At 35.6% G+C, this 19,378-nt stretch overlaps 1 protein-coding gene and 1 non-coding gene across 2 annotated transcripts; both read right to left on the bottom strand.

The window, feature by feature from the left end:
• Positions 1-12,235: 12,235 nt before the first annotated feature.
• LOC106663419 (adult-specific cuticular protein ACP-20-like) lies at positions 12,236-12,641 on the bottom strand. Its single transcript, XM_014388239.1, has 2 exons — positions 12,558-12,641; positions 12,236-12,503 (listed from the first exon to the last, which is right to left on the bottom strand). Exons 1-2 carry the CDS (start codon positions 12,639-12,641, stop codon positions 12,273-12,275), a joined length of 315 nt encoding a protein of 104 aa, XP_014243725.1. The 3' UTR covers positions 12,236-12,272.
• A 1,639-nt stretch (positions 12,642-14,280) lies between these two features.
• On the bottom strand, positions 14,281-14,353 carry Trnae-uuc. Its single transcript has one exon. It is a non-coding gene; the product is annotated as a tRNA-Glu (tRNA).
• Positions 14,354-19,378: the final 5,025 nt, after the last annotated feature.

The raw sequence follows: 19,378 nt of genomic DNA, 5'->3' as shown, positions 1-19,378 counted from the left end.
CATATCGTCCCAAAAATCGCCACAAAGTGATCCTAGATCCTAACTGTGATGTCATTAGACAAAAAGCATACGCAAAAATTTATATTATAAATAACTTGTTAAAATACAAACCTATTAACCTAAAACTAAACTTAAACAAAACGTTAATAAGACCATGTTTAATATCCTTTTTGAAAATTACGTCCTATGCATATTATAACAATATAATGATTTTACAAAAATTGATATACATTTTTGTAGTTTCCATACTTAATTTTTAAGTTTTATGAGCGATTTTATCATACATTTAAAGTTCTAAATATTTAAAAAACCGAAGATCTTCAAAATTCCTGCTTGTAAATTTAAAAAAGCAAACAATAATGATAATGATTTATAACGAATTTAATAATATTCAATAATAGCTTCCATAATAAAAAAGCCTTCTACTGGCAATATAATTTTACCAACAAAAAGATCAAAATCTTACCGAAATTCGTTTATCATAAAAAAGCATTTTCAATTAACGAATGTTTTGGCTGAGATAAAAAAGTCAGTGTCACGAGCGGGATTCGAACCCATGATCTTCGGCTAAATAAGCCGCTACTCTACCACTTAAGATATGGTGACTTCGACCCACTCGGACACTAACTTCCCATCTCAACCCCACCTTTTGAATTTTCGCTACTTTTTGCCATTTTTTGAAAAGAATTTATTTGGTCAAGTGGACCACTGAACCTAATAAAATATAAAAAAGTATATTATTATATAATAACCTACCTTCAGAAACAAAAAAAATTAAAATTCTGCAAATTCAAACTAATGTATGTTATAAATGAATATAATTTATTTCATAAAAGTAATATTTTAAGTAGTTAGTAAAATTTTCTTCTTTTTAGATATGTATTTAACCAACATTATCTTTTATATAAATAAAGATTTTCTTGTAAACTTATTTCTTTTTTTTTAATGTTTTGTTTCCTGTTCTATAATTATTTTCTTAGGAATGTATTTTTAATGATAATAATATTAAGTTCTCTTATTTTAATTATATAATTGTCATATATAGTAAGTTATCTAGATAAAGATTGACCTATAAAAATAACACCTACTAACCTACCAGTTCTTTGTATTTTTCGTTTTGTTCTTTGTTTACTGATCCTTATGATCTAAAAATTTATAAATTTACAGCAAAAAGAAAAAATATATAAACAATTAGATTGTCAAATTATTACTAACAAACAAAACAAAAATTACAATTTTTTTCGTTATTATTAACGTTAATTGAAAAATACATTGTAAAGACCAGATAAGTCTAAATTTATAGTAAGCAGTATAACTCACGATAAAAGTAAGAAAGGTCAAAGAGACGTGACTGCGTGAATAAATAAAACCATCTCTGTCTTTCTCTCTCCCTCTCTCTCTCTCTCTCTCTCTCACACACTCTCCCTCACGGTCTCTCTCTCGCTCTCTCTTTCTCCGCTCTCTCTGTCTCTCCTGCAGAGACTACTCTTCGTATGAGAGAAAGAGAGGGCGCGAGAGTGGGGGAGAGAGGGAGAGAGGGAAAGAAAGGGAGACACAAATAGTGACTAAAAAAAAATTATACCGAATTTTTGATGGAAAAATATTTCTAGGAATGTGTTGTGATTAGTGACCGTTAGTCGATGATTATTCAGATATCGTGAGATGCGGTCTGGTGTGATGTAGGTTTCAGAAAAACCTTTTCTTTATCGTGCCAACGTTTCGATCTTTATTGAGATCATCTTCAGGCCCAATATCTCACTGGCACTCTCAACAAGAATGGCACAATTACACAGAAAACACTTTGAGTGAGTAGAAATACTTTGATTGAATATAAAAAATATATTTTGCATTGTATAAATTCACTTTTTTACCCAGTCTGCATGTCTTTGTTAAATGTAAACAATGTTTGTAAATCACAGGCACTGAAGATGATCACAATAAAGATCGAAACGTTGGCACGACAAAGAAATTGTTTTTCTGAAACATACATCACACCAGACCGCATCTCACGATTTCTGATTAATCATCTTCAGGGCCTGGGATTTACAAACATTGTTTAAATTTAACGAAGACATGTATTATGGGGAGAAAAGTGAATTTCTACAATGCAAAATATATTTTTTATATTCAATCAAAGTATTTCTACTCACTCAAAGTGTTTTCTGTGTAATTGTGCCATTCTTGTTGAGAGTGCCAGTGAGATATTGGGCCTGAAGATGATCTCAATAAAGATCGAAACGTTGGCCCGATAAAGAAAATGTTTTTCTGAAACCTACATCACACCAGACCACATCTCACGATTTCTGAATAATCATTTCTAGGAAATTTCATATTATACTTTCTATAAACTTGTGTTTGATCATTTTAAGTATTTACCGTAGTTAAAGGAAATATTTAAGTCTGTAAAACGTAAAGTTTTTTTTTATAAGCTCTTAATTTTTTGTAATAATGATCGTTGTTAAAAAAATCCTTTACTCTGGAAATTAATTGAATGAAAAATCTTAAAAACGAAGAGTAATAAAATATTTAAATAAAAAAATTAAAATTGATGTGTATTTAATTAATGTTATAGATAAGAACACATAAACATATAATATTCTCACAGTAGTTTTTCTAAGTTCCAGCTTCTCACTACCAAACCCTTTTTACCATATTAGACCCAAGCCGGTGGAAAAGCGTCCGGAAATAGGGAAACCGGGGTGGAAATTGAGTCGCAACCCTAAATGCTTTTTAACGCCCATTAAAAGTTTCCGCGGATGGGCCCACCACAGCCCCCCATGGTATGGTAATTTAAGTTTTTCCCGGGACTTTCTTTACTTTATTTTATTTTACTCTTTTTTATCAGTTTGACGATTAATTTGTTTCTATTAAGCTATCTGTTTCAAGGGATTGAAAAACTTTTTTGGAACTAATTCCAAATATATTACTTTTTTTTTAATTGCCCAGGAAATCTCGCTTGGTTGGAAAACAGGAATGGCTTTATACTTTATACTTTTGTAAACCTTAACAACTTATCCCAGTTGTTGTTTTTCTCTCGAAGTGTCAACATTGAGCACTCTCTGGAGGAGTATATGAACATTTATTTTAATTTATAATATTTTTCCTAATTTAAGTATTAAAATAGTTAGCATTTAAATTTAGTCTTGGGGTGGCCGCAATGGTTTAGGCGTTGACCCGGCGCTCATCACTGGAAGTTAAAGGTCCCGGGTTCGAATCCAGCGCCCCTGCATTCCAACCCGGCATACTTACAAATGGAATTTTTTCCAAAACACCGGCACCCGGAGGGTTGATATAATCTTTGATGTTACAAACCCTCGTAAAAAAAATTAGCCTTGACCATATTTATTTGTTCAGATTTACATTGTTATAAGGCATGAGTAGTGGCCAAGATCTTCCTGATATGCAGGATATATCATAGATGCAAACGATATTTTTTAGTCAGAAACCACAAACAGTTTGTTCTCAGATAAATAAAGTGTTAATAACTGTTTCCACTTCAACAAATTCAGAGCTTTCACAAAAATACGTGCATTTTTTATAAGTATGAAAATTGTCGATAGTAATGCTGAAATATAATGCTGGAAATAGACACTCCATGGTTTTAGGCAAAATGATTAGGTAATTTTTTACGTTTTTTCTTCAGGCCATAAGAGGATAAAATAAAAATCACCTAACCCGTTAATCAATCTGGAATTTAGATCAAATTATGAAAATTTGAAATAGAATGAGGGACATAGAGAGAAAGAGAGAGTGGGAGAGAGGAAGAGAGATTGATTGATAATGATGGAAAATAATAATAATATTAGGTCTTTTGGACCTCTCTGCCCCTCAACGTGAATTACAAACTACCAATTTTATATTTAATTTCAATTACTCCATAACAAATATACACTCTGGTTAGTCCGGCGGATATTAAAACTTCCTTCAAACAATTAAGCTGGAATGAATGGCAAAACAGATGGAACGCCCTGAATGAAAAACTAAAGGTGCTAAAACTGACAGTCAAACCTTGGGTCCCTGAAATTCTCAGAAAGAAAGAAAGAATTGTACTTACACGATTAAGGATAGGCCATACCCGCCTAACACATGGACACCTCCTCATCGGCAAGAGACCGAGAAAATGCCCCATGTGCGGCGCAATTGTAACCTTAAGGCATATTTTAGAAGAATGCGAACAACTAGCGCCGCACAGAGCAGGGAGTGGCCTTCCTAACGACATAACAAAAGTACTTAAGCACAACAGTGATTATAAACGGAAGGTCATTGATTACCTAAAATTAATCAATGTATATAGCTATATATAACCCACCACACGTTGTATATCCCTCCTATTTGTATGAATGTATTTATTTGCGTGAATGTTGAAGTATGCATGGGTGTGGCTGTGTCGGAATAAGTACCCACAGGCCCACCAAATTAGTATAGGTATGTTATATATTTGTAGTATGATGTGAGGGACGGGTCATTGGCATTTCGTTGGTACTATACTTCCGAAGTGTAGTGGCTTGTCCAGAATGAATGTATTTATTAGCGTGAGAGGTGATGCGTGAAAGGACGTGGCTGTCGAGGAATATCGAGTACTCCACAGGCCCGTCAAACAATTTAGATTAGGATAGGTTAGTGTGTGAGTGGAACTTGTAAATACAGTTTGAACGTATTTATTAGTGTGAAAGACAGGAGGCCGCAAGATCACGATAATCTTCCGACCTCCAATTTAGTTGTAGTATAGGTTAGTAAATTAGTATGAATATGAATTATGAAAATGTGTAAATATTGTATCTATTTATTTTAATTTATCACGTGTGGGAGGGTAACAACAAACAAGATAACGAATCCCCTTTTAGATGAATTAGGTGAATCGGAAGGCAACAGTTGTTTAGTTGAGACATAAAAAGACTCAGAAAAGAATATACACATAAGATAGATAAGAAGAAAATGCGAAAAGGTTTATATGTGAGGCGCTTTATATACTCATTTTATGTAATAAACAAACAAATAAATGTATTGAGTAATAATTGTTTTACGTATTATTTACGAAACCATGTAAACAATTGTACAGACAATGTGATTCTAAACAATTATTAAAAACTAGTGACCAAAATGTTTAGTTTGATCAGCGTTTAAATTGCTTCAATTAAATTTACAGGCGGTCATCACTCTAAGGTAAAAGACCAGGGTTCGAATCCAACGGCCAATCGATCCCGATATGTTTCTAAAACACTTTTAGACCAGAAATGATATGATCTCTGATATTGCAAACCCTCGTGGACAAAAAACACATATGAACATATTCAACACTGAAAAACTCATAAATAAATAAAAAATATTAAATATATATAGTCAATTTCTTAATATTTACCCTTCCTTTATAAACTCTTCTTAAATGATGGGTAACACTGACCCTCTTCGTAAATTTCAATTCTAACTCGACGAGGCCACCGGTATGGGATCTTCATCTGGAACACTGGAACAGCAGGGAGGTGGATGGCATTGAATTTTTTTTTGTGCCGTTACAAGATTTGAATTTTAAATTCACTTTATCATTTCTAGATTTCTAGGCTGACAATTTTTTCCACTTAGGATTCGGATCCGGTGGTGATTTTGGGCCTTTTTCTTCTTGTATCGGACAGTTTATGATGCGATAAAATTGGAACTGCCTGGAAGCCCTGTTATACAACTTTGGTTTACTACTTTGTATGAGGCTTTTCTCGATAGGAAAAAGAATAAAAAAGAAAAATATATTAATACATTTGTTTAAGCCACCAATGAAACAGAGAACAATATATATGCTGTTAATTCATTTATTCTAGGTTTTTTTACAATGGATACCAGGAACCGGAGGAGTTCCCTCTTGAGCACTGTAGCTGTACAGCTTATTGTACTTTATCCCTGGCTCAATTTTTTGGGGGCTCGCAACACAAGTGTGAATTTGAGCCCCCAGTGTGCCGGTGTTCTTCCATGGAAGAAACTCATTTTTGAAGGGGGTTGGGACCAAATTCAGGGTCGCGAGATCTGATCCCGCTCGTTCCATTGCTTCCATTAATGAGCGCCTTGTCAATTTTTTTCAATTGCGGCCACCGGTCTCCTTTAGGCGTAAGAAAAAATCCAGAGGCGACGGTGGGGATCGAACCCACGACCGCGGTATCTACAAGCCGAGTCTGACGCCTTAACCACTCGGCTACCGCGGCCCCCTTATTTGTTTATTTGTTATGGTTGAACCAAACGCTCATAAATATTTCTCTCAAATTTCATGTTGAGCCCGTAAATCCTGATAATACAGTAAAAAAAATACTTATCAAGAAGAGCAAGGTTGTCTTTTTGTTTGAAAAGTTTTGGAGTATAGGATTTGCACGACTGTCATCCAATTATTGCACTTTTGATCCCTTGAGTTTAAAACAAAAGTAACATTTCCGAATATCTTCTGTTTTCGTTAAAGCGCATTAAAGGATGAATTCACGTTTTAATAAAAAAAAAGCCCTCAGAGGAAAAGAAAGGGAAAAAATCACACAAGAGAAAAGATCTCACGAGGGCCTCAGGAGTGGTTGCGTTCTCACGGATTTTCTTCCAAGAGGGCGTATCCCCCAATTAATCCCCTTGGATGAGGGAGTAAATTTCGAATTTCGAACCTCGGCCCTTTGTCTCGACGGGGATTACCTCGGGGGCGGTTCCCTTTTTAAGAAGTAGGCCTAATTGGGCGGAAACGGACCTCGGATGGAAAAGGGAATAAACGGAAATATGAGGGCTTTCCGATGAAGGATCCACTCCAAATCCCCCTTTGTGCCATGGGAGTTTTAATTACCGATCGGTACAATCGTGATCCCTCTCCTTTTAAAATATATTGTTTACCCTTGGGCTCAAAACTTTGTGGGCAATACAATCGCATTGTCCTATTAGAACACTGTTTTCAAGATTACCACAAATGATTTTAATTTACTTTATTACCTCATTTATTTTAATTAAATGCAGATCATTTATAACAATCAATACCTGATTTCCTTTTCCTCATTACCCTACATCTCAAATCTTTCGACCAATATTGATCTATTGCGCAAATTCGTCGAAAAAAGTTGTGACAGTTAAACCTCAAAAAACCAAACATTATGGCAACCAGGTTGATTAAAGACTCGGAACAAGAGGGAGAAAAAGTGGAGGCATTGACAGACTTTGTATTTCTAGGCACAAAGATTACTGCAGACACTTACAGCAGGAAGGAAATCAGAAAATGTCTACTTTTGTGAGAACAATGGCAAACCTTGATGAAACCGTGAATAACATAGAAATCATACTGACAATAAAGGTAAAGATAGTTAAAGCAATGGTACTTCCAAGAGTAACCTATAGCTACGAGAGATGGGCCATAATGAAGGCTGAGTGAAGAAAAATCAAATGAATCAAAAATTTTGATAGTGCCTTGGACTGCAAGAAGAACCAATCTTTCCTCCTGGAAATAAATTCAGACTGTTCACTTGAGGGAACGATACTAAAGGCAAAACTGTTGTGGGTGCATAATGAAAAGACAGGAACGCCCAGAGAAAAAGCTGGTGCTAGGGGGATGGATAATATTCCGGAGGTGACTGACTCAACCACGAGGGGACTGGGGTTGGTGGCGGACGAAGAGTCGGTAGCCTCTGAACGAATAAACAACAAATTGCGACCTATCTACGTCCCGCGTTGCTGCACAAGGTCTGTAAATATGGAAGTTTAGACGAGACTTTATGGCTAAGAGTTTGGCCAGTTTCTGACATTTGGTTTCATCAGGTAAAAGATTTATCGCTGTTTTATGGCGTTATGTTAAATTTGACAAAAGGGTCCTGCTCCTATTGGGATTGCTAAGGAAACTTCCCTCGATTATACTATACTTATACTATACATTACCCAGAATACAAGGTTCAGTCATACGCGCTCTAGTACAATAATTAGTAGTTTACCGAAATATTTGTTATATCCATAGCTCAGAAAAATACACTATCGTTAAGTAGGTGAGCTTTGTTCGCTTATTTCTCTAGGTCCTTTTTGAAGTTGCTAGAATGCTATAACAATCCATATTAGGGTTGTTTCCATTAATATTGATTCTTCAAGTATGAAGCTGACATGAACAGATGTCCGAAATAGGAACAATTTGGAAATAATGTGTGTCGTCAGAGAATATGAAGGACAAGTTCTATGGTATGTGGTCACTAGTGAAGAGGGCTAGTGCTAAAATGTCCTTAAAGAACACCAAGACTGCATGAAAGTGGTAATCGGATAAGTAAAATGGAAGGTAATGGAAATTGGAAGTATTATTTCGGTATAATCTACGACATCAACATTCCTATCAAATCCATTATATTTGGCCGTCTATTGACCAAATTACTTATTTCAATTAATTAATCTTTTTATGTAAGGTTTTGGTTGAAATAAAAAAGTTAGTTGAAAAATGGCAAAAAGGAGGGACAATTCGAAAGTTTGTAGGTTGAGATGGGGAGTTGGTGTCCGAGTCGAAGTCACGATAGGTCAAGTGGTAGAGCAGGGGTGTATTTAGCCGAAGGTCGTGGGTTCGAATCCCGCTTGTAACACTGACTTTTTTATCTCACCTAAAAACCCTAATTAATTGAATGATATTAATTGGACAAGTGGACCACGAAAACTAGTGAATGTAATGAATTAAAATGAAGTTTACTTCACTAAAGCTCTCCGTGGCCATTTCATTTGTCGCCGAGAATCAGATAGATTACACGACGTTTGAAAAATGGCAAAAAGGAGGGAAAATTCAAAAGGTGGGGTTGACATGAGAAGTTAATGCCCGAGTGGATCGAAGTCACGATAGCTCGAGTGGTAGAGTAGCGGCGTATCAAGCCGAAGGTCGTGGGTTCGAATCCCGCTCGTGCAACTAACTTTTTTATCTCAACTAAAAACCATATTAATTGAATGATGTTAATGATATTGTATCAGATATTAATGTATAGATATTAATGTCTATAGTAAATATAATGGTAGCAATAATGTTTCTTTGTGGAATACCCTCGTCGGTATAGTGGATAGGGAAGAAGGATATTCAGTTTCGAACTTAATTAATTTATCGAACAGACTTTAGGGTTATAAATGCACGGACGGAGGCCATTGGGTTTCCAGGGCAGGCCAGAGTGACAAACTCGATCTAAGGAATGCCTTGTCCAGTATAGTACCCGAGTAGCATTCCAGAAGATAGGAGAATGTCGATTACGATGATGCTCGTGGCACTAACTTTTTCATTTCAACCGAAACCTTACATAAAAAAAGATTGATTAATTCTTCCTATCGTCTTTTTTCAACCTTAGTTTACTTTCCTGTTTGAAATGTCGTAGATCATAACGCAACTCTTTTCACAACCAAGCCGGGTGTTGTATAGTGAAAAAAAACGTAGAGACAGTACACCACTGAGGGGTTTAACGACGTTTGGTTAATGGCGAATTAATTCAGACCGTAGGATCCGTTCTTACCATTAGCATAGAAACAGAAGAGCTGATTAGCGGCACCTGGAGAGCCACCCCTTCTTAAATTTGGAACATTAGGGAATAAATGAATTGATAATCGTGGGAATAAAGACTATAGATGTGAAACAAACGGGCGACTATTTATGCAAATCCGACTGGTTTCGCCTCCTCGAATGGGTTGAATAGAAATCTCCAGCCCTTCTTTAAGGGGTTGTTTACGACATAACATTAGACAATTCTGTTCAGCTATGTTTCTTATTATCAAACTGAAAACTTTTACATGTCGGACATAGTTTCTGATTTTAGAATCCACAAGTGATATTTGACGTATTTACTGAAAAAATTAATAAATTAGCATTGAGTCCACAAGATGATAAAAAGTGTCAAATAGAAAATTCAGTAGAAATGCTACCTACTATCTGATGTAAGACATTTATGACAGAGTTTTTTGAGCTTAAATACCATTTCAGATTCGTACTAGGAGCAAAAGTAACCAGATACGGCGAATTTCAGTTCTACTTTTATCCAATTTAATCATCTGAACAATCGTAGAATTTTTTGTCTGTTAGTTCAGCGATAACTTTCTTCAGTCGTCGTATTTGGTGGAAGGTTACATAGAACCGATGTCCTGTTTATCTCTCCTTAAGTGTACAAGAGTGAAATTCCAAAGTTCCAAAGCCTTTATTTCGTTTGGTTTATCATCCTTAATTGTACTACCTTTGCATACAGTGATGACAGTCAATGTCTTTCTAGTGTTTAAAGTAGGGATTGAGTCAATAAAACTGAAATAAGACACTATGTACAATAAGCCAGATGGCTGTTGTACTTGGGGAATAAAAAACTCCAGTTTCCTAGCATTCCCTCGTCATCACCATAGTGAACTAAGGGTGTTATCATTATACCAGCATAGGCCCATAATTTTATCTTTATGTTTCCTCCTTGTATTCGTTGAAATGAATAATTCTTCTATGATCAAGGATAAGAACGGGGGAGACAATACACAACCCTGCTTTAGCCATTTATTCCTTTTAAAATATTTTACTAAAACCCGCTGCTATCCTGAGAAAGCAGACCCACTATACAAATTCCTTAGTGTATCTTAGATAGCGTAAGAAACAATGCGTACCGATCAACCCTTTCGAATGTAGCTGACAGATCTAACAATGCAAACAATTTTATGAAATTTCTTATTCTATCTTGCAATACTCATATGTCTGATATTAGTGCATAGTGCAGTATTTTTTGGATTTATTTCCGAGTAAGATAAGGGTGAACCTATAGAGCGATTTGACTGCTCTCTCAATATTTAAAACTTAACTCCTCACCCCTAGAGGAAAACTTTTTATCCTTAACTTAAAGTACCTAGTACCTTCAACTAGTTTTCGTGGTCCGCTTGACCAATTAATATCATTCAATTAATCAAGGTTTTTAGTTGAGATAAAAAAGTCAGCGTCACGAGCGGGATTCGAACCCACGACCTTCGGGTGAAACATTTGAAAATGGCAGAAAGGAGGGAATATTCCAAAGGTGGCGTTGAGATGGGAAGTTAGTGCCCGAGTGGATCGAACTCACGATAGCTCAAGTGGTAGAGTAGCGGCGTATCAAGCCGAAGGTCGTGGGTTCGAATCCCGCTCGTGACACTGATTTTTTTATCTCAACTAGAAACCTTAATTAATTTAATGGTACCTAGTAACCTAACTCCGACAATCCTAAACGCATAAAGCACCAAAGGACTTGCGAATTTCTCCCTCAAAAAGGTTCTTAGAACAGTAGAGAAAGAGTATTAAAATTTTTGGGAGGAATAGAAGTATGTTGTAAGGTTGTATTCAGGAGCTTTCTTTTTGTGCAAGTTTTTGATTATATGCTAGACCTCTGGATGAAAATATATAATTATGTCAGGATGAGAATCATCCCAATCCGTAGTTCAAATCCTCTTATCCCGAATCATTCCTGACAATCCTCTGAGACGCCTAAAGCACCAAAGGCATACAATTTTCTCCTTCATATAGTTCTTAAGACAGCACTAGAATAGTGAAGAAGACGCACATTTTTTCTGGATCAATTCAAAGATTTCACTGATTGTAATGCTGCATCTAAAATATTCTTTAAGAGAATGCTTTGCCTCTGAAGGATGAAAAGCTCTTTTGGGAAAGGAAAGAGGTAGTGATTGGGCTAGTTCCTTTTAGCATAGTTTCAGTATGTTCAGGATTTATTAATTCAGGAGTACCTTTCACCCCAACTTTCGCTTCCAACATTTTGTATCCCGAGCCCTTCCCGACATTCCTGCAATTTGCTTGAAACGTACATAACCTTTCTCTCTCAAACGGTCCTTAGAACAGTAGAAAGTGAGTATTATTTTTAGGAAAGAATAAAAGGATTTCGGCGGTTATATAGGTCATATCCAGGAGTTTTTATGGAGCAGGTTTTTGATAATATGCTGAAAATCATAAGCTCTTGGGTGAAGGGAGAGTGGCAATGGTTGGACTCGTTTTTTTGTGATTTTCATAATCTAACATGTCTAATATAATTTCTCGAAAGGTATTGTGCAAGAGTGAAGCTTTTACTCCTTCTGGCTTGGCAGTTATGTTACGTTGACATAATACCGCGATATTGCGAAGTGTAAGGGATTCTGATAGAATGGGGTGGCTGTCCAAACTGATTTATGTTCCGTCATATAAGTTAGTTGCCTATGTCTTAAATCTTTCGCTCTTAGTTTTCAGAGTTCATGTTTTAAACTAAAAGTCAGTTAAAACTTTGGTGCAACGGCATTAAAAGATTTTTTATGGTTTATCAACTTTTATTGGATTTTGTTAAGTTAATTTAATAGTGATGGAGTGGATAGTGGTGAACGGCGTGCCCGACCCTTTTTACTTCAGCGTTGAACCCGTTGTGTTTGTCAGCCGTGTAGTGTACTTCTCTGACTGTGCCGTCAGGTTCTTTGAGCATGTAGTAACCTTTGACCTTGTCGCCTTCCCTCGTCTCATGTGCACTTTTGAAGTCGCCTGTGTGCTTATCTTCTACTTTGTATTCATAGCTGTAATGCGGTGGTGACTGGAAAGAACAAGTATTGGTATGTAAAAAAATTTAAAATTAAGATATACGTACATAGTAGTCATGTTCGTGGCCGTGTTCGCCGCCGTGCTGTGCAACAGCGACAGCGGCAAAGGTGAGTACGATGGCTAATTTCATTCCGTTGTGTTATTATAGAATGATCGTCGAGACCGTTACAGATCCTTTTATATGTGGCCGAAATCATTTTAGCGTTGCGTCCTGCCATAGTTCACGCTCCCATGAGTTCAATTCTTCATTAGCCCGTTTTCGCCATGCGTTACACATGAAGCGGTGATGTAACTGTCTAATAAAATATTGACGTAATTAAATTGCCTGTACGCGATAGAGAAATGTGTCAAATTAACCAGTCCATCCCGAACCTGTAAAGTGGAAAAATTCACCTAAAATAACAAACAGCATTCAACGAATATATTACTGTTGTTTGGCTTCCAATCATTTCCCTCTGTCTATAATGGTTATTTGCAGATCGTGAGATGCGATCTGATATGATGTGGATTTAGAAAAACATTTTCTTTATCGTGCCAACCTTTCGATCTTTATTGAGATCATCTACAGGGCTAAAAGTGTTTGTTTTCTGTAAAGATGTATCCAGATCACATCTCACGATCTTCACATAATCATCAACTAACGGTCATTAAACACCACACACATCTGTCTATGATGCTTTTTCTATTTTTCTATTTTGCAACACGGTTACTCTTCATATAAATTCCAAAGTAAAATCTATTATGTATCTTGTGTCTCAGCATTAATGTAGGCTATTGGACAGGACTTGGCCATCTGCACATTTGGAATGAGCAATTCATCCTTCTACAACCATATAATTTAGACATATCACCAAATAAATTTATATTACACAAATATTAAATGCCAACATATTTATTCGACAATTCATAAAATACAAAATGGTAATCAAAGGGTTCTCTAGTACAGCAGTGAACATGACATGAATATATAAGCTGTTACAAAATACAATTGTGTATTAGTAAGTAAAACAAATTGATAACTGCTAAACAGTCACGTCTGGTCAACAATGAGCTAGGCTATATGTTATATACACAGGGGTGTAACAAAGACCTACACATATAAATATACACTGCTCGTCAACACTACCTCATACACCTATAAATTTTCCCTTCCATCGTTCAAAAACTTCAGAGAAAATCATAGATTTCCTAAGCATAATTCCATGGTTCACCCAATCCCTAAACCCGACAAACCACACCACCTATTGTCACATCAGTTTATTGTCAATTTTTTTTTTACGAGGGTTCCCCACAGTAGAGGTCATATAAACCCTCTGCCGGTGTTTTTGAAAAAAGCACATTTGTAAGTATGTCGGGTTCGAATGCAGGGCCGCTGGATTTGAACCCGGGACCTTTACCTTACAGTGATGAGAGCCGTGTAAACGCCTAAACCGTTGCGGCCACCGACGCTCCCGAGCCAATTCTTAGAAATCTTGAAAAATCATTTCAGCTTGATACGTCGTTACTCTACCACTTGAGCTATCTTGACTTCGATCCACCCGGGCACTAACTTCTCATCTAAACCTCACTTTTGAATTTTCCCTCTTTTTTTGCTATTTTTCAAATGTCGTGTAATCTATTTGATTCTCGGCGTCAAACGAAATGGCCACGGAGAGCTTTCGTGTAGTATACTTCACTTTAATTCGTTCAATTCACTATTTTTCGTGGTCCGCTTCACCAATTGATATCATTCCATTAGTTAAGGTTTTTAGTTGAGGTAAAAAAGTCAGTGTCACGAGCGGGATTCGAACCCACGACCTTCGGCTTGAAACGCCGCTACTCTACCACCTGAGCTATCGTGACTTCGATCCCCTCGGGCATTAACTTCTCATGTCAACCCCACCTTTTGAATTTTCCCTCCTTTTTGCCATTTTTCAAATGTCGTGTAATCTATTTGATTCTCGGCGACCAATGAAATGGCCACGGACAGCTCTAGTGAAGTATTCTTCATTTTAATTCATGAAATGCTCTATTTTACGTGGTCCGCTTGACCAATTAATCTCATTCAATTAATTGGTCAAGCGGACCACGAAAAATAGTGAATTTCAGATCAATGTTGAAAATGGATTAAAAATATAATCTAATCAGATAGCATTGGAAGACAAAAGGCGAAGACCTTCAATAATTCCATGTACAAAATGAATTTCACCGCAGCCTAGTAAGTGGGAAATGTGTAAATTTACGACATGAAATTATGCTGGGATCATGCAGTGTAATGTTTACGATAATTGCCTACGCCCTCCATGGCCGTGAAACGAGAACATATCTCGGGTTTACGCTCGCGTTTCCGCCCGTTAGTCATGAGGAGAATTATTAATTTCGGCATGGGTCTTATGCCGGGGATCAACAGGTGGGAGTAAGGAAAGGGTGTGAGGACGGGTATGCAAATCGCGTAATGAAACGCATTAAGGGTCGCTCATCGTGAGAATCTCGGGGTTAAACAAAGGGCTCCTTCTTATGCTAATTCCTCAGCCCCAGGCATCCTTTGTTGAAGGCTGGGACAAATAAAACGGGAATTTCCGAGGTAAGGGCTAATTCGGATGTGTCGGTGAAACGTCGGATAATCAACCCCTTCTTGTAGAATCAGTTCTGTCCGGTGAGCCAGACTAGTAACAACCGAATATTGTTAGTCTTACTCAGCCGTGTTTGCCATTGCTGAAATAGTCAAATGATCCTTTACGGGACATTTTCGATTTTTTAAATGAGCATATATTTGCCTGTGATATGGTCCGGTGCTTAAGACAAAGCTAGGTTAAATGTTCCAGATTAGCCAAATGATCCACATCGAATATAACCATCGAAACTGCAAGTACGTAACAGCTGATAATTGTAAGTTACGTGTGTGTTATAATAGTTAATAGTGTTAGGATTTAATAGTTTCCGTCTTCAATTAGTCCACAACAATCAAGTATACAATGCTATTTTTTTTTTAAATCGATAATAAAAATTGATCATTAATGTAGATTTTTATTTTTTCGATTAATTTTTACAAAATATTTGTTTTGTTGTTTACAATATAAAGGGTAATTATTGGTCTAAAGCGATTGATTTTTAATTATGATAAAATAATCGTCATAACATGTTGCTAAACATGAACTCATGTGCATATCAATGATAGATAGAATATATGATTTTTATCGGCTTACGAGAAAGAGAGAGAGAGAGAGAGAGAGAGAGAGAGAGAGAGAGAGAGGTAATATATATAGATTGATTGATCATTTACTCTTTTTAATGAAGTTTAATGAAAAAGTTATTAAGAAAAAAGAAAGAGTGTGATAAAGGAAAGAAAGAGAAAGAGAGACAGAGAGTGAGAGAATGTTAGCGAAAGGGAATATACACAGATTGATGGATTCATCTATCACTCTATTTAAGGAAGAGAATAAAATTATGAAGTTAGTTAAAGAAAAACAGAGGGGGAGGCAGAGGGAGAGAGAGAGAGAGAGAGAGAGAGAGAGAGAGAGAGAGAGAGAGCGAGAAGGGGGTAGACAGACAGTCAGAGGGAGAGGGTTTGATGGAAGAAAAAAGAGAGAGATTGAGAGAAAGAAGAAAGTTAATGGAAAAAAGTTTGGAAGAGGTGGAGAGAAAGAGAGAGATTGGGGAGAGAGAGAGAGAGAGAGAGAGAGAGATATGGATAACTAAATAGTGCGAAAGGAGGATAGGTAAAATGATTGACATTTTTTGTAAGCACTCAGAAATATATCGTGAATTTTTTGCAGGTGCTACAAACAGCATGGAGAGAGAGAGAGAGGGCTTGATGGAAGAAGAAAGGGAGAGATTGAGAGAAGGAAGAAAGTTAATGGAAAAATTTTGGGGGAGATGGAAAGAAAGAGAGAGATATGGAGAGAAAGAGAGAGAGATAGTGAGAGAGAGTAAATTTATATTGCAGTAGCAGATGTTGAACAAAAAATTGTTAAGCAATACAAATTAGAGAATAAGCTTTTGTATGTATATTTATGTATATAAGTTTATATACCTTTAAAATATGAAAGAAACTCAGGAACAAACATTAAGTATACCAAAATAAATACGAAAAATTAGAGTAAAATTTAAGTGAGATTGTGTCATCAAACGCGAGAGAAATAGTTACTAAGAACGGTAAAATGTATAAGAAAAACTGTTAGAAAGCGAAATTAAGTCATTGTGTAATTTACAAATCTAAACAGATTTAGTCTTTTCCCTATTGACGTATTCGCAAATAAGGAAAAACCCGCATACAACATTACATTTAATTTATCATATTTTCCCCATTTTTATTTCGTTTTATAAATCGCAATGGCTTATAAATTCGCCGTCCAAAGGAAGAGAATGATATTTTTGCATTATAACATGCTTAGCTATGATAACATTTTTTTAAACAATTTTTGTGCAGTTTCAAACAGCTTCAGTCAATTGAAGCTATTTAAAGCTTTAAAAAAATTACTTATATTTCATATTATTTTTTATAATTTGATGAAACTACAAAGATTAGTACGATTATGATGTTCTTTTTGTTTGATTTAACTCTTTTCCTTGTTAATTACTTCTTTCATGTCTATACTTTAACAATGTGTAGTTTCCATCTGGCTCAGGAACATATTGATTTTTGAAAGCGCAACTTTGACTATCCAACTCGTCATATTGGCCAGCTTGTGAAGAAAGTTTGTAATTAATTTTTTCGAATTGAGAGGAAACATCGTCACCTAAACAATAATAAATAATCTAAAAGTTACAAAAAAGACCAGAACAATTTTAAAAAGTAGTTAATAATAAAATTATTAGTTGAATATTGATACTTATTAGCTGTTTTTTTAAAGCATTTCTAAGCTTCAAAACCGTTATAACGGGCTTTAATTCGTTCTGAACTTTATTAAAGCATTAAAACAAGCGGTGCATAAATAGTGAAATACTTAATGCCTTAAGTCCACCCGGTATGGCCTGTTTGGACTGGAATGAGAACTTCTCGTGTTTAACTTCCTTTCCACATTTTTTGAAAAGATTCCTCTTGAAATAATTTTACCACAAATAAAACCCTCTAAACTTAACTTCATAACCCTAAAACCTAAAGCTAACCTTAATCAAATCAGTTTGGCTTTTGATGTTTCCATTATTCTTTCAGTTTTATGTCTAATTTCTAGTTTAGCCAATTTAGAATAGGGATTTTTTAAGAATCAAAATTTTACACTTCGAAATGCAAAACGTTTCTTTCTTCAGCAAAGGAAATGAAGCAGATAGTGGCTACAGTCTACTCTACCAGCGAGAAACAAACGTACAAATTCAAAATCGAATTGGACATTGTGGGAACTGGTTAACCATCAAATATCCAACGTCTCCAGTACTCCACAATGAACTCAAAATTCCATTTATCCAAAAACCAGTTCCTCAAGAATCTGCCAAGTTCTTGCCCAAGCATTGACCAACATTTACCATCCCTACAATTTGAGCAAAAATAATAGTGGTAATAAAAAATAAATAAACTTTTTAAAAGCTCTTGTGACGATCTGTTGATCATTTTATAATGTGTTTTAAAGTTAAAATTAATAATTTTAAGACCAAAGAATAATTTTCAATATTAAAAACCTAAAATGTCAACACGTACTTTAATACGAAAATAAAATAAACGGTATTCGGGTAAAATAAGAAACAAGGGAAATGAAACAACAGCGCAAATTGTTTTCTGCATGTCTCACTTTTTATTTAGCTTCGCTGAAAAACATTTTTTTAAAATTTTGCTATTTGGCTTCCCTCGATTTTATTTCCGACAATGGTACATTGAATTAGAAAGCAGCAAATACCAAGAGATTTTTTCATTCTTTTTTTTTGGGGGGGGGGGGCAAAAACCATTGCTTTTAATTTTTAAATTAACTCGCAAAGGTTTCCCATTTTGAAAGGGTTTTCTTGAATGGTTTGAACGAGACAAATAATACATAAAGAGACCTTGTTGCCGAATAAGCAACCAAACCTGAACAAAACGTAACTTAACATGAACAATCTAAGTTCATCAGGGTTTAAGTTGTAAATTTAGTATACCAAGGCAACTGTGTAAACTTACGCACTTTTGTAAGTCAAAATAGCTCTTCCGTCAGTCTCTCTCCAGGGTTAATTGAAATTCACAAATTTACGATAATATAATTCATTAATTTCGTAAATTTTAAATAAATTGACAACCAATTAAATGACATTTAGGTAGAAGATTCTCTCAATCTCTCTCTATCTATCTATCCATCTTCCTAATTGTTTTTTGTTTTCACTCATTTTTTTTATTCTTCTTGTATGTATTCTTGTCTCTCTCTCTCTCCCTCTCTCTCTCTCTCTCTCTCTCTCTCTCTCTCTCTCTCTCTCTCTCTCTCTCCCACCCTCACCTAGTGCTTTATGTTCAAGTATTTATACGTGTAATAGTCAAATTTATGCTATTAATTGTATTAATAAAGATTGCATTATTTATCAGATTAAAAATAAACTTTTCATGCGTACATTATCATGAAAAGCCTTGATTTTTTTTCAAGTTATTTAATCTAAAAGACTGCGGGTATTTGTTGAGGGGTAACTACCCCTCAGGTATGTCGGGTCAACCCCAATCAATTACCAATCGATTCAAGTGTCAGGTTGCATTGTGTCCCGATGGTAATTTTCCGCATCAAGTGTATGACTTATCGATTTTTAATGATAGGAAAGTGGTAAATTAGAACGTTTTTGGTGTATATACGGTTTTCGTCTCTGAGGCAGTTGGGGTGTTTTTTTTTTTTTCAATTCAGTTGTAACCGAGACTTCAAATAGAAAGGGGAGAATAATATAGGGCATGTTTTTTCTTACGTGTATTTTTTTTAACATATCAGCTGGATTCCCTTCAGT

This window comes from Cimex lectularius, unplaced genomic scaffold (genome assembly GCF_000648675.2).
Source record: "Cimex lectularius strain Harlan isolate CLEC.00 unplaced genomic scaffold, Clec_2.1 scaffold133, whole genome shotgun sequence".
Lineage (NCBI taxonomy): Eukaryota > Metazoa > Arthropoda > Insecta > Hemiptera > Cimicidae > Cimex > Cimex lectularius.
Note: the sequence above shows the minus strand (reverse complement) of the source record. Positions and strands in the feature narration are given on the sequence as shown.

Coding starts and splice junctions, on each gene's coding strand:
- LOC106663419 (XM_014388239.1), bottom strand. CDS start 12,641: ATGAAATTAGCCATCGTACTCACCTTTGCCGCTGTCGCTGTTGCACAG. Junction 12,504..12,557: donor GCCACGAACATGACTACTAT/GTACGTATATCT, acceptor TGTTCTTTCCAG/TCACCACCGCATTACAGCTA.